At 38.5% G+C, this 23,571-nt stretch overlaps 1 protein-coding gene across 3 annotated transcripts in view; it reads left to right on the forward strand.

The window, feature by feature from the left end:
• The first annotated feature begins 3,297 nt into the window (after positions 1–3,297).
• LOC306874644 (NLR family CARD domain-containing protein 3-like) overlaps positions 3,298–23,571 on the forward strand; it is a 45,211-nt gene continuing 24,937 nt past the window's right edge. Inside the window, exons 1-8 of one of the 3 annotated variants that reach the window (XM_079424810.1) lie at positions 3,318–3,371; positions 5,540–5,712; positions 7,441–7,548; positions 7,666–7,726; positions 12,437–12,641; positions 12,799–14,578; positions 15,536–15,622; positions 20,713–20,886. In XM_079424810.1, the coding sequence (XP_079280936.1) occupies positions 5,654–5,712; positions 7,441–7,548; positions 7,666–7,726; positions 12,437–12,641; positions 12,799–14,578; positions 15,536–15,622; positions 20,713–20,886 (2,474 nt within the window). In that variant the 5' untranslated portion in view covers positions 3,318–3,371; positions 5,540–5,653. Of the gene's footprint in view, positions 3,372–5,539; positions 5,713–7,440; positions 7,549–7,665; positions 7,727–12,436; positions 12,642–12,798; positions 14,579–15,535; positions 15,623–20,712; positions 20,887–23,571 lie in introns of those variants that run through there. The other 2 variants (XM_079424812.1, XM_079424811.1) reach the window with 2 other exon arrangements.

Consider the following 23,571-nt stretch of genomic DNA (forward strand, 5'->3'; position numbering starts at 1 on the left):
ATTTTACTCCATTTAATAAATCATAAACAAAGTCTTTTGTTCAAATACTTACTGAATGGAAATTTGGTCAAAAATATTAGTAAAAAAAAAGCTTTGTTTGTCATCTTCAGAAAATTCAGTTAATAATCAGGTCTTGATCACTCGATTTATTATTTCACCTTCACATAGTTCCCCTAAAGATCACCGGCGCTGTTGCACCCAATTCTATAACCAAATCTATAACTTTTCCTGGATATCTACTTTACTGCAAAGATCTCCAACCCTGATGAAACCAGACTCCATTACTCGAGTAAAAGTATAGATACTGCTGGACAAATATTACTCCATTGCTCCATACTTTTAAGTAAAAGTACAAACTTGCTTTTAAAAGTACTTGTAAGTACCAAAAGTAAATTTCCTTTTTTGTGTCAACTTTATTGGTGTTGTAATGTATGTAATATTTGCAAAGCCTTATGTCTCTGAAGCGACTCATAATCCATTACACTTACTGAATACACTGACTAGCTTGTAGTAGGCTATCTTTGGAGCATAGAGCTTTTAGGATGTTAAAAACATATCCACCTTGTTTTTCAATGCGGAAGTAAGGCGTTTTCTGTGACCATGTGACTTCCGGTTCATTAGCCGCTGTAGAGAAATAACGAGAAGAATAACAACATGCAATAAACTGTAAAATTGTTTGCACTACAAACCAGTGTGTTAATAGTTAAAGGGGTCATTGGATGTTTTGCATGTTGTTTGAACATAAATGTATGTTGGCAGTGTATGAACACAATCACATTTTTAAAATTTGAATAAAATGAAAACTAAAAGACTAAAATTTCAAATCACATGAGCCAATATTTATTCACAATAGAACATAGATAACATAACAAATGTTTAAACCGAGAAATTTTACAATTTTATACACAAAATGAGCTCATTTCAAATTTGATGCCTGCTACAGGTCTCAAGATAGTTGGGACGGCGGCATGTTTACCATGGTGTAGCATCTCCTCTTCTTTTCAAACCAATTTGAAGACGTCTGGGCATCGAGGTTATGAGTTTCTGGAGCTTTGGTGTTGGAATTTGGTCCCATTCTCGCCTGATATAGATTTCCAGCTGCTGAAGAGTTCGTGGTCATCTTTGATGTATTTTTATGTTTAATGATGCACCAAAAGTTCTCTATAGGTGAAAGATCTGGACTGCTAGCAGGCCAATTCAGCACCCGGACTCTTCTACTACGAAGCCATGCTGTTGTAATAGCTGCAGTATGTGGTTTTGCATTGTCCTGCTGAAATACACAAGGCCTTCCCTGAAATAGACGTCGTCTGGAGGGGTGCATATGTTGCTCTAAAACCTTTATATACCTTTCAGCATTCATAGTGCCTCCCAAAACATGCAAGCTGCCCGTATGCACTTATGGACCCTCATACCATCAGAGATGCTGGTTTTTGAACTGAACGCTGATAACACGCTGGAAGGTCTCCCTCCTCTTTAGCCCGGAGGACACGGCGTCTGTGATTTCCAACATGAATGTCAAATTTGGTCTGACCATAGAACACTTTTCCACTTTGAAACAGTCCATTTTAAATGAGCCTTGGCCAACAGGACACGACAGCGCTTCTGGACCATGTTCACATATGGCTTCCTTTTTGCATGATGGAGCTTTAGTTGGCATCTGCAGATGGCACAGCGGATTGTGTTTACCGCCAGTGGTTTCTGGAAGTATTCCTGGGCCCATTTATTAATGTCAATGACAGAATCATGCTGATGAGTGATGCAGTGTCATCTGAGGGCCTGAAGACCACAGGCATTCAACAAAGGTCTTCGCCCTTGTCCCTTACGCACAGAGATTTCTCTAGTTTCTCTGAACCTTTGATGATGTCATGCACTGTAGATGATGAGATTTACAAAGCCTTTGCAATTTGACATTGAGGAACATTGTTTTTAAAGGATTCCACAATCTTTTTACACACTCTTTCACAGATTGGAGAGCCTCTGTCCATCTTTACTTCTGGGAGACTCTGCCTCTCTAAGACATCCCTTTTATAGCTAATACTGTTACAGACCTGATGTCAATTAAATTAATTAGTTGCTAGATGTTCTCCCAGCTGAATCTTTTCCAAATTTCTTTGTTGTCCCTGTGCCAACTTTTTTGAGACCTGTAGCAGGCATCAAATTTGAAATGTGCTTTCCTGTAGCTCAAATAGTAGAGCATGGCGCTAGCAACGCCAAGATCACGGGTTCGATTCCCAGGGAAAGCAAGAGCTGATAAAAATGTAAAAACTGTAACTTGAATGCAATGTAAGTCGCTTTGGATAAAAGCGTCTGCTAAATGCAAAATGCAAATGCAAAAATGAGCTCACTTAGTGGATAAAATTGTAAAATTTCTCTGTTTAAACATTTGTTATGTTCTCCATGTTCTATTGTGAATAAAATATTGGCTCGTGTGATTTTAAAGTCTTAGTTTTCATTTCATTCAAATTTAATGTTATAGGATTTTCATTAAGACCCTAATGAAAACTTGTGGAAAATGGGTTTTAACTATGAGAGGAACAGGAAGAAATAATTAAAAACACTTACATTCTAACATACAGCTCTTAGACTGCACAGAATAGAGAAACATTGCCGATTTTGCAAAAGTTATGAGTAATGAAAATCATTTTTCTTACAATATCTGACAGCAACAGAAGATAAGATGATATAGTTTAGTCCACAATCCATCTTATCAGTTACTCCTAAACTCCTTATAAGAAAGAAGGGATTTCTGGTCTAGGTACAACCAATGGGATACATGTGCTCACATATGATTTTGCTAATTTTTGTAGCCACATGTACCAGAACTGCTGCTCAAAATCCTGTCGGCTGACTGGTTTTCTCATTACATTACAGACAACATGAGGATGTGCTCCAGATACTTTAGCAAGGACTGTTTACTGTAGTTAAGTAGGTGCTGCATTGAGAGACTATTGAGACTGTATTAAAAATGGTACTGTATTAAAATAAACTTGTTTCTGGTAATTCATTTGGATTGTGTTGTAGTTCAGTGTAAAGTCTGTGTTTTATTGTAAACAGTGTTAGTAGCAGATGGGAATCTGTAAAGAGTAACCAGCAGCCTTTTTACTACACTTAAATCCTGTTTTTTGATAGATTTGATTTATATAACTCTTTGAAAAAGTTATGTTTTTATTAATTTATAACCAGATTATTATTGTTTTTATTGCTCCTCACATTACTAAAGAAAATAACTGCATTCTTGACACTGTTAAAATATTCCACTCGTATCCTGAAGAGGGAGCAAGAGATGAGGAAGCTGACAGAGAAAGTGAAACTATTACAACTGGATCTGTTTTGTTATATGAGGAAGTGAAGTGCATTGAGAGAGAAAAACAGTGAGTATCACGAGTTCACAATTATCTTTGATAGCCAAACTCAATCCAGACTGATTTAAAGTGAAGTACAGCAGCAGGATCAGATATTCTGAAAGTAGTTAAAATGACATTAGGAGATAAAACACAGAGTCTGTAAATCGTCTGATTCCAGCTTTACTTTCATTTTAACACAGTGCTCGTCTGAACTTGTTCTGCAGTTTGTGAATAATGTGATTCTGTGTAAATAATATCCGGATGAAATACGATACGATTCACCTCTATTAAGCCGGGCTGTGCTATTTTCGTCCAGTTTTGAGCCGAATTCTGGGTCGTGCGACTCTTTTTTTTTTTTTTTTTTTTGTCGGGCCCTATTTCAGCTTTGTCGTGTGTCGTTTATCGTGCAGTGTTTGCTCGGTGTACAGGGGGAAATGAGAAGCGATTAGCCTCTCCCGACAGGCAATCGGATGGTCGGGTGAATTTCTGACATATCACCCCTCGTGAGGGTATCGCACAGTTGAAGCAGAGCTACGAACCACTGTCCTAAACTGCCTTTTCCCTCACTGCGCCTGCGCGGAAATAGAGCCATTTAATCTTTAATGCGGTAAGAAAGAAAACGAAAAAAAGGAAGATCTTTTGATAAAATTATGTTATTATCACGGGAAATGTGAATCATTGCCCATCATTTTGCGATTAGTTATATAGACAAATAAGTCGCAGCATTACCAGCTTCACTGACAGTACTGTAAGTTACAGTAGGGCCTACTGAAAATAAAGCTGGCAATGCTATTTATAATTAAAATTCAACTGAAAAGTTGGAAAAACATGTAAAAAAACGTTGTATGTTTTAAAGAGAATAAAAAATAACATCAAAACTAGATCGGTCCTGTCTGTTGTTTATTAATTCATGCTGTGACGTTCTACTATGTTGTCTGTTGACACTCATAATAACCTTTAAACAACATTCTACTAACGTTAAGGAAACTGGGCATTTTTATATTCAAATGTTACAAATCAACGTTCCTAGAATGTTACAAATCAACGTTCCTGGAATGTTACAAATCAACGTTCCTGGAATGTTGAATTTTAAATCAAAATTAAGTTGAAAGAACGTTTGAGGAACATCATACGTTTTAAAACGTTCCTCTAACGTCAAGAAAACTGGTCATTTTTTTATGTTCCCAAAACCAACAATGAATATTTGTAGAACGTTCTTATAACAAAATTCTGTTAGCTGCGTGATGCTTTTTATTTTTTAATTATTTTTTTAAGCTATCTCTGGCTATCGTCCATATACTGTGTCATCATCTGCGCAACTCGAGTATTTCACACGTATATAAAACAGCTGCAACAAAAATATTCCTTGTGTTTTTCATAAAAACATGAATTACCACGATAGGGGTATATTCTGTTGGGTTCTTCAGAGAAGCACTTGTCTTTTTTAACAAGCAGCACAGTGTTTGACCTAAAATATTTTTGATGGTAATAATAGATGTATGAAACTTACATTTCACTGACTCTGTATAATTGTGTATGTGAAGAATAAAAATCTTGAATCTTGAATGAAAACATGACGAAGGATTCACATATTAAACTCACCCATTTTTTTATGTCCACAGACATACCAGGCCAATAAAAGCGCTTGATTATGGCATCCAGGGTTTTTAATGCCACAGTGAGCACCTATTGGGCTGCTGTGGAGCTCTTCAAAAATTTCTTGGGCACTTTTTTTCGTGCTGACCACTTTTGCCAAAGTACCTTCTTTTTTTATATAATACAAAGCTTCATCTAAAAAGTATAAAAATCATTATAAACAACCAGTGAAGCCACTAAATCCAGGTGTACATTTTACATTACTTTCAAAAATTAGAAATATAAACTTATCTTGTCTGGAAAGACCCTGAGGTATCTTTCCAAATCTTTTAAAGTCTGTCAGTGCTTTGAATTCAGCCTCATCCATCTTCAACACAACAGTGCAAAATCTAATAAATGAGTCCTATACAGCAGCAGGATCAGATATTCTGAAAGTAGTTAAAATGACATTAGGAGATAAAACACAGAGTCTGTAAATCGTCTGATTCCAGCTTTACTTTCATTTTAACACAGTGCTCGTCTGAACTTGTTACGCAGTTTGTGAATAATGTGATTCTGTGTAAATAATATCAGGATGAAATAGTTTTTCATGTGTGCAGGTCATTACTGAGGACTGACTGATGAGACAGAGCTGGATTTGAGAAAATTAACTGCTGAGATGATTCATAACTCACTCTGTGGATCAACATCTGTATCTGCTTTTAGATGAAACCATGGCCTCCAGAATGAATCTCTCTGAAGAACATCACACACAGATAAAGACAGTCAAGAGGTGAGAAAACTGAATATGTTTCACATTTTTAATGTTCAGAAACAATAAATGCATGCTACAATAACACGATTTCAACCGTGCCCCTCAGATCTTTGAGTCAAGTGGATTTTGAATGCAGCTTCCAAAAGACACAAATAGCTGATTAATATATGTTTGTCTCTGATAAACGATCACACCGGTGTGATTAGATGTTCGGTGCTAAATTCAAATCTGTGTTTGCTCAACTTCACTGTCTGGCACGGAGCCAGAGACTGCTGTGTTTTTAGCTCCAGCACTGCGCATTATAACCAATCACACATGATTCTGTTGAGCTCATGAGTACAATGACCAATAAGAGGCATTCAGATGAGTGTTTTATTCAGTGTGAGCGCTCCCTGAATGAATTCTGCTCTCTGACCATTTCTCTCATCAGAAACAACAAAGTGCAGATGTGCGTAAGATGTGAGCAAGATATTCATTTCACAATGTAAGCAACTTCAGTGATTAATGGGAGTTTTTGAGAGTGCTTGAATTAGACTAAAGTCAATGATAATGTTCTTTGATAATGTAAACGGAGAGTCTATTTACACTAATTCTCCAGCATCGTGTGATTGGCTCTGTGAAGATTATAAAAAGCTGCTATGGGGTTGAACCCGTCTTTTGCTATGGACCAGCAGCTCCAGTGGCGCAGATGCTAAATCACTTATGGGAGGATTTTTGACGCGATCGACTAGACTTTTCTCCCTTTCAAACCTCATATCACATCGTAAAGGCATTTATTTTTAATAAAAATTAAAGAAATAACCAAAAAGTTGAAAATCCAGTAACGGGTAGGTAGGGTTAGGGTAGGTGTAGGGAGGGCTTTATTGTATCAATAAGGTGGCATCCATTTAATAACCTGAATTAAAATGATAATTTACACTCAATACGTTATTATTGCATACTGGTTTATAATGTAATACAATACTGAAGTGCAGATAATTGCCACTATTTTGCAACAAGTAGTATAAATAGCAGAAAATCCTGCTATTGTAACATAGTGTAAATATAATCTATAGCTATTTAGTGTAGATAAAATCCATTGCTATTTGAAGGTAAGAAAAATGACTGCAATTTGAACTGAGGAGGGCCTATAATCAATCCAGGGCACCTCTGCGTCATCATCCGTCCCTGCACCAGTGTCTCTGTATTGCTCTATTTTATTCTATAATGCAGGAATGAAGAGGGCACATGGGCCAGATCCTTTTATTGATAGAAAATAATACTTTAATCTTTTAACTCTCAAGACACAACACAGTCCTCCATGAAACAAATATGTACATCGGTTGCAGATATTTCTATGTTCTTTCAACATAATTGATCTCGTTTATGTTCCCTAACTCCGTGTAGAGCTCAGATCCATCCACAGCGAGAGACTAAATGGTGATGGGTGCGAATCAGTTTCCTTCACAAAGGAGCGGGTTTTCTGAAGAACTCATAACTACTTTATTTAGCTTCAACATGACTAATTCTATATGATTGAACATCCTTACAGAATAAATACATGCTACATGATTCAAATATGTTTAGATGAGGAACATAAATTAATCATGTAGGAAATATGAAATGCATATTTAAAAATTCAACAACCTCCCCATCGCCATTTTTCAGTGAAAGATGAACATTAAAGGGAGTTTGAAACAGTAAAGGTGTTTCTGTCAGAGCAGTGTGAGATTTCCAGAAACAGTTTGTATTGCTGTTGTGTTTCAGTCTGTGTGAGAATGACTCTCCTGAACCCAGCTGTGTGTCCATCAAGAGTGATGCGTCAATGGATCATCCAAATACATTCAGCTCGGGAGAATCATCTGCTGATCTGAGGTGCTGTTTAGTTTACAGTATCAGAAATATATATATAAGATATTCATTCATTTACTGATCTGTATTAAATACTTCCATACATGTTTACAAAAACATTCGATATTTGTTTAACTACAGTCAAAAACATGAAGGACCAGAATCACATTCAGCAAAGAACAACTTAGACTCCATTTTCAAGGTTGGTTTTGTTTGTTTGTTTGTTTGTGTGTGTGTGTGTGTGTGTGTGTGTGTGTGTGCATGTTTATGTGGTTTATGAGGACACAAATTTGTATAATGACATGGGTATGACAGAGGTATTACAATATGAAGGTGGTTTATGAGGACACTGCCTATGTCCCCGTAATTCAAAAGGCTTAAAAAACATACTAAATTGAATTGAAATTAAATCTTAAAATCTAAAAATGCACAAAGTCTCCTGTGAGGGCTAAGTTTAGGTGTAGGGTTGGTGTAGGGCAATAGCACACACAGTTTGTTCAGTATAAAAACCATTACGCCTATGGAGAGTCCCCATAAACCACAAAAACCAACATGTGTGTGTGTGTGTGTGTGTGCGTGCGTGTGTGTGCATGTGTGTGTCTCTGTGCGTGCGTGCGTGCGTGTGTGTGTGTGTCTCTGTGCGTGCGTGCGTGTGTGTGTGTGTCTCTGTGCGTGCGTGCGTGCGTGTGTGTGTGTGTGTGTGTCAACACGATGGGCCTCAGTTACGAAACGAACCTAAGACGGAGAATTGGGCGTACGGTGGTTTCTACGCAACACTTGTAATTGATCAATAAGGGCGCGAGCGGATACGATCAAATCTGACGTCAGGTCTGAGCTCGTGTTTTTGAGTTAGCCTGAACTTGCGTGCAGCATAGAGAATTTCGGAGAATTATATAATGACAGCATTTTGATTATTTTCCTAAACCGACAAACAAAGCTTTTCTTTTTTTTCCCCTCTTTCAGGGCTTTAGCTATATGCTCAAATAGCAGCATAAATAGACCATGAGGAATCACACACCTGCAGTGCTTCTGTGAATGGAGAAAAAAAAAGAAATTAAAATAAAATAAATAGGGATAAACAAAATATATGTATCTTAATTAACAGATAAAAAAAAATAAAAAAACACTTTCTTTTTTGTGACACTCTTAATGCATTTTATTTGTTTTCTTTATATCTTTATTTTTTTAATGTAACTGATTGGTGATCACGCAGGTGCCTCACACGCAACATTTCAGCGTTACTAACTTGACATTTCAGCCATTAATCAAACTAAAATGCAGTCAACCAAACATAAAGTTACGCTGCACAATTTACAAGGTCCACTGTAAAATCAGCGTTCAGCGCTGAAACAAACATTTATTGCGCATGTGAAGGGTCATATTTTACATGGATACTGGAACAAAACCCAGATAGCAAAATTTGTCTGGCCCACCTCTGGGCCACAACCTTCCTTCACTTCTGGCCCAATTCTGGCTGGGTCCCCGGCCCAAAACTGGCCCACACACTGAAAACAGACACAAACAATTTCCTCTGGCCCAGATGTGGCCCATGCCCTGTAAAATGACTCTTATTTACTGACGTGACCCTGATCTGGCCCAGACACTTCAAGCCAGATCCGGCTGAGACTCGGCTTGGTCCCCGGGCCAAATGTGTTAAGATGTGAGAGACCATTTAAAGATGTGTTAATGTGGCCCAGAACCTGCTAAATGTAATTCAGCTGTGAAACACAAAAACAACCATTTAAAAACATTAAAAAGGCTTTATTATAAAATTACCAAATACTTTAAAATATATATTAACAATGAACAAATGCACTACAGTATAAACATTAACACACTTTTTAAACCACAAAGTAACAAGTAAATTATATTTACTAATATATATATATATATATAAACATTATGTCATAATTCAGTTCAGTTATTATCAAATGGTGTCAGTGCAATCAAGTCAATAATATTGCTGAATATTAAGTGTCTGCAACTAAGCAAGACAAAAGGCATCAGTGACAAGGAACCCAAACAAGACCAGGCTCAGTCAGGAAACAGTCTCCTCTGACCAAACCAATGAACATGGTGTGATTATTCCAGGCTGCATCACAAGTCAGATTGTGGATTGATACCATTAAGAATATTTCATACAACTCCTTCTGCTTGAAGAAACATCATGTCAGCAGGTGAAGCTGGTAAAAAGGGTCTGTGCAGAGGTCTTGTCTGGTTCTCGTAGTCTTTGCTGAGGATCTGTGCTGGGGCCATCCATGAGGTCTTCACAGGGATCTGTCATCTAGCTGACATGGTCTCCGCTGATATTCAGGGATGTGTTGTGGTCATTCCCAGGAGCAGGTCCAGCGTCTGGTCTGGATACCGGCTGGATCAGCTGATTACTGTAACCTATAAGGGTGAGACAGTATATAAGCAACTAATATAAGCATTGATGTCATTCTTCTTACAAATTAACAAGTACTTTAGATATTATGGGAAGTGTTGCTGCTTACCCTAATTGGTGCCGCATTAAAATCCTTTAAGGGATGTGAATTATAGAAATGTGACAGTATGTCATGTGTATGAAAGGTTAAAGAGATGGGACTTTTAAACTCACAGAGTGTGTCTGCCTCCTGAAGTCTGTCCTTCTGAACTGCCACCTCTTCATAGTCCCCTTGACCTCCATTTCAGCACCATTAGATCGAAACGTTTTCCAAATTGCAGCCTTGAAATATATGTATAAATATATATATATATTGTAAGGTAATTATTAAATCTTAAGCATTAGTTTTTTACAGTCATTAGGACCAGACCCAGAATTTGCACCTGATATGTTTGATGAATTTATGCATAAGTTCATGCAGCAGCTCAGAATTTATGTAAAAAAAAAAAAAAAAAAATCAGATTACATATATAAAGTGTTGCGATTAAACTTTAAAAATTTTTGCTCATAATAATCCCCACCACGGTAAAACAAGTACCTTCATACTGCATATATATGCTTCAAAAGTTTTCATTCAGTCTAAAAATTGACCCTGCTCTTATGCAGCTGACAGATTAAGCCTCCATTCAAGAACTAAACATGATACACATTTTACGGCTTTCTCTTATCTAAAGTGTTTTTCTGTGTCAGAGCTTCCTAAACAGCAGAGTTACCACAAAATAAATATTATTAATAATTCAGATTGCACATATTGAATTGTCTTAGCAGGTGCTATAACAGCGTGCTCAGTTTGATTCACACACAAATGATTCATTTGAATGGTTAAGTGAATCAAATCAGAGAGTCACTCGTATAGATATCTATGGCGCCAGCAGCGGAGTCGACTCCTATGATTCAATAGCAATCACTCGTTGAAAAAGACGATCGAATTAATTCTAGAAAACAAAATGGAATTTAACTCATTAATTTAATTAGCTAACATTATCGTGCACTGGATACAGCTCATCAGTTTTTTATATTTAAAAAACACCCCGTTTTTCTAAAGCGAGCGCGCTTAACAGTTAGGCCTGTAACTTACTCATCAACACTCAATATATTCGGGACCGAACGGTTTTTCTGACGCTATGTTATCATCGCAAACCTCCTAATAGAAACCATCTAAAAACTATACTCTTCCGTGGCATTTAAAACATCAAACAACACGCGACTGAATATTAAATAACTTACCTTTTGCAGCTGAAGTATTCCTCTTGAGATCTGTGTCCGCCGAAATCTCCTCAGGATTAACCTCCAGATCTTTCTCTCAGGCGCGGATCTCCTTCATTCTAGCAGCGGCCCGTCAGAGCCCGAGTCGGGCGAAGGAGATACACACAACTACACCGAGTGTAGACCTGCCGCGCGATCGGCCCAGATAGAAGAAGCCGTCTGTCAGCCAGAAGTGTTTTGTAGAGTCGGCGTGGCTCTGGTCCATTATCTTCTCACCGATGCCGAGACTGAGCCGACAGTGCCGCATTTCAGACAGAATCGGCCCGAGTGTGCTTGCTGTCTGCGAAGTGAAGTACAAAGCCTTGTTTACATCATAGATAATAGTTTATTAACCAAATGTTACATGGCAAAAAATGGAAACATTTGGATGTTGAATGAGAGAGGCTTGTGAGCCCAATGCCGTTTAGTTTCGCTTTAATTCATTCATTTCAGCTTGACGTTGTATTATAATGAATGCCACTATAGCCTCATTTGTGTTTTACTTCATAGTTTAATATAACATTTTATAGCTACTATTTTTTTCATTCTTGTTTTGTAATAGCGTTACATTTAAAGGGTTTCTTGTGGATTAACGAGAACTAAATAATCTATATAGTGTTTATAATGTTTATGAATGTTTCGTTCAATTTACTGGTATTTAATATACATATAAATTAATGCTATTGTTTGCAATTATAAGGTTAAATGAGTTATAAGGTTTTTATTTTTGGAGTAAAATCAATTTCTCTTTCATGAGATCACTTCCTCTTTTTGGCGGGTTATGTTTCTCCGTGTCGTAAACTCTAGGGGCCAGGTTTCTAAACCGGGGTGTTTTTAGGGGCGTGATATTCAAACGACGATTGTTTTCTGCCGCCACATTTATCAATGTACATCTTTCTATGATGGGATTGACGGCATACGACTGTTTCATAAATCTGTGCAATCCTCTCTGTAATAGTCACATTTACTTTCCTACCAATGTAAGATAATTTGTAGGCCACTATAAAGCAGATCAATGATCACTAAAGTAGAGAAGCTGGATCCATATGTAACCTGACTGCTGCACAAAGATGAACATCAATCTAGCAAACAGCCAATGCAGTCAAACTCCCTCTTTTAACCTCAGTATCTGTAGACGCTGATGTCTGAGCAAACAGTGGAAGTTATTAGCAGGTGTGATATAATTCAGTGATGTTTAGTATTCATGCCTTTGACTAAACAAAATAATATTCACTATTTCAGGAGCTTGAGCAGAACATCATCTCTGTGATGAAGAGTGAGCTGAAAGGTTTTAAGAGACTACTGAGTCCAGATTACCCAGAATGCTCTGAAAGAGACCATTATGCTGACGAGGGTCATATCAGAGTCAGAGAGGGGCTTCTGAAGATCACACTGTTCATCCTGAGGAAGATGAACCAGACAGACCTCGCTAACACACTACAGACCAGTAAGAGCTCTGGATCAGCTGATTATAGCCTGTGTTTTTATTATGAACCTTCTGTCTCTGAATCTCATGACACAATCTAATATCTAACATATCAAACCTAAAAATACATTTCTAAAATATTGCTCTGCCAATAACAAGAATAACTTCCTTTGCTCAGAACTGATGCCTGTGTATCAACAAAAACTCAGATCCAGACTACGGGATAAATATCAGAGAATCAATGAAGGACTGTCCAATCATGGAGACTCAACACGTCTGAATGAGATCTACACAGAGCTCTACATCACAGAGGGAGGCAGTGGAGAGGTCAATAATGAACATGAGGTGAGACAGATTGAGACAGTGTCCAGGAGACCAGAGACACAGGAGACACCAATCAACTGCAATGACATATTTAAACCCTCACCTGGACAAGACAAACCCATCAGAACTGTGCTGACTAAAGGAGTCGCTGGAATTGGAAAAACAGTCTCTGTGCAGAAGTTCATTCTGGACTGGGCTGAAGGAAAAGCCAATCAGGATGTTCATTTCATATTTCCACTTCCTTTCAGGGAGCTGAATCTGATACAGAAGAATCTCAGTCTTGTGGATCTTCTAAACCAGCTTCACACAGAAACCAGAGAATTTAAGTCAGCAGATTATGAAGACTACAAAGTCATGTTCATATTTGATGGTCTGGATGAGTGTCGACTGCGTCTAGATTTCCAAAACAATCGGAGCTTGTCTGATGTGACAGAATCAGCCTCAGTGGATGAGCTGCTGACCAACCTCATCAAGGGCAATCTACTTCCTTCTGCTCTCCTCTGGATCACCTCTCGACCAGCAGCAGCCAATCAGATCCCTCCTGAGTGTGTCCACCAGGTCACAGAGGTACGAGGATTCAATGACCCTCAGAAGGAGCAATATTTCAGGAAGAGAATAAATGATCCGAGTCTGGCTGATAGGATCGTCACACACATCCGATCATCAAGAAGTCTGTTCATCATGTGTCACATCCCAGTCTTCTGCTGTATTTCAGCCGCTGTTCTGGAGAGGATGATGGGTAAAGCAGAGAGAGCAGAGATTCCCAAGACTCTCACACAAATGTTCACACACTTCCTGATCTTTCAGACCAAACTGAAGACTCAGAAGTATGATGGGAAATATGAACTTGATTCTCGTCAGGCTAGAAAGACTATTCTGTCTCTAGGAAAACTGGCTTTTGAACAGCTGGAAAAAGGGAACCTGATCTTCTATGAAGAGGACCTGAAAGAGAGCGGCATTGATGTCAGAGAAGTGTCCGTGTACTCAGGAGTTTGTACCCAGATCTTCAGAGAGGAGTCTGGACTGCAGCTGGGGAAGGTGTACAGCTTTGTTCATCTGAGTATTCAGGAGTTTCTTGCTGCTTTATTCAAGCTGCTGTCCTTTTCTGAACAAAACACAGGACAGAGGAATATATTCATGTCACGTGGATCAGATCATATGTTCATGACCAGTTTACTGAAGAGAGAAGTTGACAAGGCCTTACAGAGTGAGAACGGACACTGGGACCTTTTCCTCCGGTTCCTTCTAGGTCTCTCACTAGAGTCTAATCAGACTCTCTTACAAGGCCTCCTGAGAAAGACAGTAAGCAGCTCTCAGATCAATCAGGAAACAGCTGAATACATCAAACAGAAGATCAGGGAGAATCCCTCTCCAGAGAAATCCATCAATCTGTTCCACTGTCTGAATGAACTGAATGATCGTTCACTGGAGCAGGAGGTACAAACATACCTGAGCGGAACAGGTGCCCGTCGTCTCTCTGGAGTCTCTCTGTCTGCTGCTCAGTGGTCGGCTCTGGTGTTTGTGCTGCTGAACTCAGAAGAAGAGCTGGATGAGTTTAATCTGAGTAAATATGATCTATCAGAAGAATGTCTCCTGAAGCTGCTGCCAGTGATCAAAGCATCTAGAAAGATTGAGTGAGTATTTTACAGTGTCTTTGTTTTATTGACTTTATTGTAAACAGTAGGCCTGTGTTTCTCTACACTGTTTCTGTATATTTTGAGGTCTTTTTTATTTGACACACTCTTGTTGAATCAAGTGTGTTTGATAAGAGAGATTCATCCAAACTGTGCAAAGATGAGCTGCCTCCAGGAACAGGGTTGTTACTCTCTGATATTACAAATACTGGATTAGAATAAAAAAATGTTTCTTTGTGTCTGTGTGTGTGTGTGTGTGCGTGTGTGTGTGCGTAAAGCCATATAAACAGAGGAGCTCATAAGTTTTTCAGCCTGGTTCATATGAGAACCTGGAGATTTGGTTTGGTCGTCACACAGGCCACGGCATGCAGTGTGACCCATAAAATATAACTATAAAAAAATAAATTAATAGTATTGATAATAATATTGCACTTTATTTCGTTTTTATTTAAATTAAATAATAAACTAAATAATCAAGTGTGATAATACTATTTTATTTTAAAAAGGGAGTATTACATACACACACAATTATTTTATATTAAAGTTAAAAATAAAATGCTAATATTTTGACACATTATTATTTTTTTAATTGTAATTTTCATCATTTTCAAAGGTGAAATCAGCGAGCTTTTATTTTGTCGGGTTGCCGGCAAGTAAGTTTATGCGCTTCCGGGTTTAGAGCCGCTGATTGAAGAGCGTCAGTGAATGAAATGTCACAGTTTTGCTTTGAAAACGGCAGCGGCTAGATTATGCTTTCATGAACATTTCTCCATTGTAAATCTATGGGATTTTTTTGTCCGTTTTTTCGTCCGCTGTGTGAACATCGTAGGTCCGATCACTTAGAAAAGATACAGCACTCCTCTCCTCAATGATCCGGTTGATTTAACACATCATTCATGGGTCTGTGACAAACAGTGAATGAACTTAATCTTTATTTTTTCTGTATTTTCTCTGCAGTCTTTCCTGGTGCAGTATTACAGAGAAAGGCTGGTCTGCTCTGAGTTCAGCTCTGGAGGATCCACACTGTAAACTACAGAAACTACAGTAAGTTATTATATTATTAAACACAAAAACTGTGTGAAAATACTGCCAAACAAAAACATTTCATGTTAAAGCGATAGTTCACCCAAAAATTAAAACTCTGTCTTCACTTTAATTATCTTCAAGTCATTTCCAAACAGCATGACAAACACAATGATTGAACTGAATGTGCTCAAGACTAATGTATGTTTATCTCGGCTGGATAAAAGAAGCCAGGGTCACACTAGTAGCCTAAAGTTTTGATGGATGATGATTGTCATCAAGGTAAAGATGATTACAGTCACATACAGGATGGTGCATTAGGTGTGTGTTGTGTCTGTTATTTGATGCACAAACGAACCGTGTGTATTTGTGCTCTCGGTGCACTGATCACTATAATATCATATTTCTGCTTGAACACAGCTCAGGATATTCACCTAGTTGAATACACAGAGTTTAATAGCGGATGCTCGTGTGTTTTGGAGAAGTTTGTGAGGATCAGTGGTGTTCATGTACATACGGGCATCAGACGCTCAAACAGCTTGTTCTGACAGAGGAAATATTCACTGATGCTGTCGAGCTGCCTTCAGATCGCTGAGTTCAGAGATACATACTTTTACATACTTTGTAGATATTCTATACAACTTTAGAGACATTTTTGTGAAGTGTGTTCATGGGATGCTTAAATCTTTCTTGAATTTGCTTTGTTTAAAATAATTACATGAAAATACGAAGGTTTTAGCGAATAGAAAAGTTTGGGCTTGCAGTATTGATTTGGAGAAGAGGGGGTCTTGGAGTAAAAGAAGGTTGAGGACCACTGCTTTAGGGAAATGCAGGCACGGTTTTATGGGGGTACTAAGAATTGAACATTATTTATTTATTTTTTTTAAATAAAATAAAATTTAACTTAATGCAAGATAAAGATACATCCCAACCAGCTTTTTTATTTAGGCCTATTTATTTGATATGCATTTTATTATTTATTTATTTTCCACTTGGTAGATCTCGGTAAGTTTCTCATTTGAAAAGTAGATCCCCGCTCAAGAAAGTGTGGGCACCCCTGGGATATACACTTATTGTGCCTTCACATGCTATTGGAGTAATCAGGAGATTGGATGTGAACGGCCTTTCAAGTCATATTTACTGGGAAATTCAGAAATAATTTTGATACCAGAGTTTCTGAGTTGGGCGGGTCATAATCTTTAAACATGGTGGAGGGGACAACCATTGCTGCTGTCTGTTCTCACAACAACTACATCCCTTTGTCTGGTCGCTTAAGTACCGTATTTATAGGCTAGATATGAACAATCATTCAAAGCATATTTTATGTTTTATTAGCAGAGAAATAAACATGTATTTGACTGAAATCCCAGGATTGTCAGAAAACTGCATGTATAGCACAGTGAATGTTTATATGATTGTCAACCAATGGGATGCTACATTTTATTATTTCCGACATTGAAGCACTTGAACACAACAAGCTCGTAATCACGACTTCATACGTGGGAAATAGGAAATTTCAGATAGCACGTGAAGGCAGCGTTATAGACCAATGAACAACAAAGTACATAAGTATCAGCCAAAATGAAACATACAGATACAGATTTTAATCTGATTTAAGAGTATTTATATCAGAGTAAACCGCACTCATAAATGCTACTGTTTCCTCTGTCAGGTTTGCACCTCTCTCTCTTAGATTCATCTTTCAGCAATTGATGTTATGTATTTATTATCTCTGACTCTGAATTGGATTCTTATTCTTTAATTATGTAATTAACATGATACATTCTTACCTGACAAATAAACTGTTATTTATTCTTCGCTCTTCTGAAATCATAATGACTAGTAGATCATGTGGAGGCTGATGTTTCCTCAAATCTGTGTCCAGGACAGAACAGACTAAAGGCTCATGGATGAATGGAGCAGTAGCACGTCATCAGAGACCTTTTTATTTCTGTCTATCACTGATTAGCAAGTTGTACTGAAGTGACCAGAACTACACTTTCTGTTCTGATCAAGCAGTAGGCGGCCGACTTAAAGGTGCAGTGTGTAGATTTTAGCAGCATGTAGCGGTTGAGTTTGTGAATTGCAAGCAACGGCTCAGTCTCCCGCTCACCGCTCCCTTTAGAGAAGCTACGGAGGCCGATAAAGGACTAAGATGTCGTAGTCTGAGACAGCAGAGAGTAGCCAGCAATGAGGTTTCTTTACAGAGGGAAATTAAGAAAGTATATTTATTAATTTCCCTTATTGTCTACCCCTGTACTTGTACATCATTGTGTGGGAGTTTTATTCTCATGAACTAGATTAGCAGTAGACAGTCACTTAAAGAATAGGTTATCCTTGCACCCTCTGACTAATGGCTCTTTTCCACTGCGTGGTACGACTCGGCTCGGCACGGTTCAGAACGGCACGACACGGCTCAGTTCGGCTCGTTTTGTGTTTGCACTGCAGTTTAGTACCGCTTTAGAGTGGACGGGATTATTCTCGTGTCGTTATAGTTGCACCACCTCTACTGCCGTGACTCCTGAAAAACGTTTTAATTCTGCGTCTCTCCATCACGCTCTCGCTGGATCTGCTCCTCGGCTATCAACGAGAGGAACATCTGTACTTCCTCAACAGACAACGAAACAGACATTTTTTGGTTGTTTAAAAAAGGTGCGCTCATTCAAAAGTTGCGTTTGATCCTTCGCTGGCTGTGCTGATTTAAATCTGTGACAGTTTTCTCCGGCCAATCAGAGATCAGCAGAGTTTAAACGTCATGTTTTGGTAACGGTACGGCTCGCTTGAAACCTCGGCCGAGGTGGTGCTAAAAAACGTAACAGGTACTGTTCCCAGTGGAAAACCCACCAGAAGTGAGCTGTACTGAACCGTGCCGCACTATGCAGCGGAAAAGCTCCAGAAGTTCAGACTGGAGAGTTTGTGATCGTGAGATTCGTGTGAGAGTCTGCACGTGTGTGATTGTGTGTGTGCGTTTGATTGTGTGTGTGTGTGTGTGTGTGATTGTGTATGTGTGTGCGTGTGTGTGTGTGTGTGTGTGTGTGTGTGAGTGCATGTATGGGGTGTGATAACTGCAGTTTTTCTACTCTCTAAGCAAACTGACAGGAGAATTAAGGTGCATACGCTCGCCAGCCGTTTGGCAAAAATCCCATAGTATTCAGGCGTTTGTTTTTTTAAATTAATGGAATGCAAAAATACAGAGTTGACATTTAAAGAATGATTGTACATAATATACAAAGTATCATGAATATACATTGTCAACTGAAATCAAGTACTAAAGATTACAAGAGAAAAAGTAGAGAAACAAATGAAGATTCAGGCGTCAGACGTAATATTTGACACGTTAGCCGTCACGGTCACGTCTCGGAGCTGAATACAGTACCTGAATTACATATCTTTTTAATGGTCAAATTAAATTTTACTAATCAAAAAGCATGTATAATTAATTAAAATCATGAAACTTAAACAATTTAACATCAATTTATTTAGCAAAAAATACATGTTTAGGGCCCAATTAAATGTTTTATTTTTTCCAACCTTATGTTTTATTGTCTAATTATTTAAAAGTATAAAAACAAGTTTAATTTATTCTAACATTTATTTTTTTTTTTTCTCAGAAACTCTGTGTTGTGTATTTACATTTATTAAGGCATAAAACATTCATTTTATCTTTTAATTAATGAAAATGAAAATAAAATCTTATTTTTTGGAAAATAAAGGGGATTTAATATTAAAATTAATATTAATTATAATAGGCCCAAGCCCTTATTTATTTGTGGGCCCCTCGGTGTTCCCCTGCCCCTTCAGGGTTAGGAAACACTCGACTACATGTCTAAGTGAGGTTCAGAAAGAGTTTTGTGACAAGACCAAGAAAATGTTTCTTCTTTTTAGAAGGTGAAAAATGATACATTTACAGTACATTCAAACACAGTGTTGTACATTGCCCTGCAGGCTGCATATTTATTCCAGGCTATATATCCTTGTTGTTTTACCTAGGCAGCAATATTACCTTAAAACACACACATAAATAAATATATAAATGAATAAATATATAAATATATATAAATGAGATATATATTACTAATAGTAGACACTGTTGTACAACCCACAAAAGCATGAAAACAGTGTGTTATGATCATATCCCAAGTTAAAAAAGTACAATAGTAAAGATAATAGAATTTAGCCTAAGTATTAAGCTAATATCCAGGCGTTTATCCACACGTACGTTATCCACACGTTCATCCACACGTACGTTATCCAGACGCAAAGTAAAAAAAATCCTTTCTCAGCTCCGTCGCCGCCACGTCGCCACGGCACTTTGAGCGCAGCTCCAACACGTGACCGTGACGTCTAACGTCTCATATCTTACGTCTGACGCCTGATTACTATGGGATTTTGGCCAGACGACTGGCGAGCGTATACACGTTAGTTCACCTCTCAGTTTGCTTCGCGATCGCTAATAAATGCACAAAGCACACCTCATAAGTGTGTGCGTGTGTGTGTGTGTGTGTCTGCCCGTGTGTGTGTGTGTGTCTGTGAGAGAGAGAGAGAGAGTGCGCGTGTGTGTCTGTGAGAGTGTGTGCGTGTGTGTGTGTCTGCCCGTGCGTGTGTGTGTGTCTGTGAGAGAGAGAGAGAGTGCGCGTGTGTGTGTGTCTGTGAGAGTGTGTGCGTGTGTGTGTGTGTGTCTGCCCGTGTGTGTGTGTGTGTGTCTGTGAGAGTGTGTGCGTGTGTGTGTGTGTGTCTGCCCGTGTGTGTGTGTCTGTGAGAGTGTGTGCGTGTGTGTGTGTGTGTCTGCCCGTGTGTGTGTGTCTGTGAGAGTGTGTGCGTGTGTGTGTGTGTGTCTGTGTGTGTGTGTGTGTGTGTGTGTGTCTGCCCGTGTGTGTGTGAGAAAGTGACAGTTGAGATTCAAATTCATGAACATTCCGTCATTGTAAGTCTATGGGATTTTTTTTGTCTGTTTTTTCGTCCGCTGTGTGAACATCGTAGGTCCGATCACTTAGAAAAGATACAACACTCCTCTCCTCAATGAGCCGGTTGATTTAACACCTCATTCATGGGTCTGTGACAAACAGTGAATGAACTTAACTCATCTTTAGTTTTTCTCTTTCTCTCTGCAGGCTGATTAACTGCAGTATTGGAGAGGAAGGCTGTGCTGCTCTGAGTTCAGCTCTGAGATCAAACCCCTCACACCTGACTGAACTGAATCTGAGCGGTAATAAACCAGGAGACTCAGGAGTGAAGCTGCTCTCTGCTCTACTGGAGGATCCACGCTGTAAACTACAGAAACTACAGTAAGTGTTATTATATTATTAAACACAAAAACTGTGTGAAAATACTGCCAAACAAAAACATTTAGTGTTAAAGGGATAGTTCACCCAAAAATTAAAACTGTCCTCACTTTAATTATCTTCAAATAATTTCAAAACAGCATGACTGTCTTCTCTGAACATAAGAGAAGATATTTAGAGAAATGTTTTTTGTCCACACAATGGAAAGCAATAATACCCAAACTTTGGTTACACTGTAAAAATTTCAGGCCTCCTCAACTCTCCAACAAATTTTCTAGTGACTGATTACATCTACATTTCTCCATCGGCCCAACTGGATTTCTGCTAACTGAATTTGATCAATTGTGGCAACAGTCTGTTATCTGTTGAAATTAAACAACTGCTAACTGTCCAAAAATTAAACGTACAGATCCAAAGTTCTCCAATCCATGATTTACATGTTCTCTGTGGCACCAAGTCTTGTGTAATTGAATCAGTTGAAGAGTATTAAACTGTCCCAACACAGGCATAATCTCTCCTGTGTATGTTTTCAACATGACTCTAGTGTCCTCCAGTGGCTCTGTTGAGAACGCAGCCTGGAAATGTTTCTCAGATACAGTTTCTTACAATCATTTTTGCACTAATAATAGAACCCTCATGTCATTTTTCAAAACTCTAGACACAAAACTCAAAACAGTCATTATTTGTAATACAGGCTATCCAATGTTCAAAACTCTGCATGTTGCATTCATATCTTTAAAGAAGCCTTGCATTTGCAGAAGCATTGGTTCAAAATACTAATTTATTATGAAATATCATAAGAACATTACTTTAGATCCCCCACTCACAAGATACCCATAGTTTCACTGTTTAGTTGTTAGTACAATCATTAAATATAGTTGTTCAAAACACATGATGCAACTTTCATTATGATTCTACACATTCATACATCATTGAGAAAAGTACAGACACTGGAAACATTACAATTTGAAAATTATTGATGAAATAATCAACACAACAGGTTTTTCAAAAAACTTTCAATAAGAAAAAAAAAAAGATAAGAAAAAATGACTTTAGGCCTACAGTAAAATGTCAACTGGAGTGTCCCTCACCGCACTTCTATGTTTTTATCAACCCTGTCTTGTGAGTTTGGCCACAGGTTCTCATCCACATCATAATGGATGTTTTCATCTTGGAAAACATCTTCTGGTATGGCAAATACAGGCCTGACATCGGTCTCCTTTGATATCATTGCACATATCATCTTTGGCTTGGAGAAGAGGGACTTGTTTGTGAGGTCTATTGTGAACCTTTGACCTCCATGTGGAGAAAAACTCCTCAGTCGGGTTACAGTAAGAAAAGGGGAATATGGGGTAAATACAAGCTGATAAACTGTGGATGGGCCTGAAACCATGATTGCTCTCAGTGCCGCCGCTAGGAGTTTTGGGCCCATTGCACTGATTTTGCTTTGGGTCCCCTCAAAATCACATTCAGTGTGGGGTGGTTAGGCCGCCAGCGAACATCGGTCTGGGCCCGTCTCAACCGCTGGGCTCTCAACCTTTCATCCATGTCATGGCCTGCCTCATCCAAAAATATGAATGGTTTTCATCAGCTTCCAGCTCTATCAACCTCTAAAAAGACAAGGAAAAATAAATACTGATAACAATGATATAGATGTTTTGGGATTTCTTTTCTCCCAGCAACAGGCATCCTGAAACTGATCATACCTGAACATACTCAGTCCTCAGTTGCTTCACTTTCGTAATGTTGTTCATAATTGCACTTTGAGCAGCTGTATCAGTTGATGGTTAGATCATTGCAATGAAATGAATAAACTCTCAATTCAGATGTAATGTGCGAGTTGTACTATGCGAGAAATAGTAATACTTTAATGTTAAGTTGTGTCAATTTGAACCTGTGATTCTAGTTCAATGAACAAAAGATCTTTGGCTCGTGTATTTTATCCAAGCATTTGTAAAAAGTGTTGTGTTTTGAAAAATGTGCATTTTGATCATCGGTTGTGAATTGTGTCTAGAGTTTTGAAAAATGACATGAAGGTTCTGTTATTAGTGCAAAAATTATTGTAAAAAACTGTAAGATACTCACGGCTGCGCCGGCATTCATTTCCATCATAATTTCCTTGCCATTTACATTAAATGTCTCTGTGAATTACTTTTTGCTGTTTTAATATGCGGCTTAATATTTACAAATACTAGTGTGTGTGTGTGTGTGTGCGCGCGCGCCTGTGTGTGTGTGTGCCTGTGTCTGTGTGTGCCTGTGTCTCTGTGTGTGAGAGTGTGTGTGTGAGAGAGAGTGTGTGAGAGAGAGTGTGTGAGAGAGAGTGTGTGAGAGAGAGTGTGTGAGAGAGAGTGTGTGAGAGAGAGTGTGTGAGAGAGAGTGTGAGAGAGAGTGTGTGAGAGAGAGTGTGTGAGAGAGAGTGTGTGAGAGAGAGTGTGTGAGAGAGAGTGTGTGAGAGAGAGTGTGTGAGAGAGAGTGTGTGAGAGAGAGTGTGTGAGAGAGTGTGTGTGACTGAGAGAGTGTGTGAGAGAGAGTGTGTGTGACTGAGAGAGTGTGTGAGAGAGAGTGTGTGAGAGAGAGTGTGTGAGAGAGAGAGTGTGTGAGAGAGAGTGTGTGTGACTGAGTGAGAGTGTGTGAGAGAGAGTGTGTGACTGAGAGAGAGTGTGAGTGTGTCTGTGTGTGTGTGTGTGT

This window comes from Barbus barbus (assembly GCF_936440315.1).
Source record: "Barbus barbus genome assembly, chromosome: 9".
NCBI classification, from domain to species: domain Eukaryota; kingdom Metazoa; phylum Chordata; class Actinopteri; order Cypriniformes; family Cyprinidae; genus Barbus; species Barbus barbus.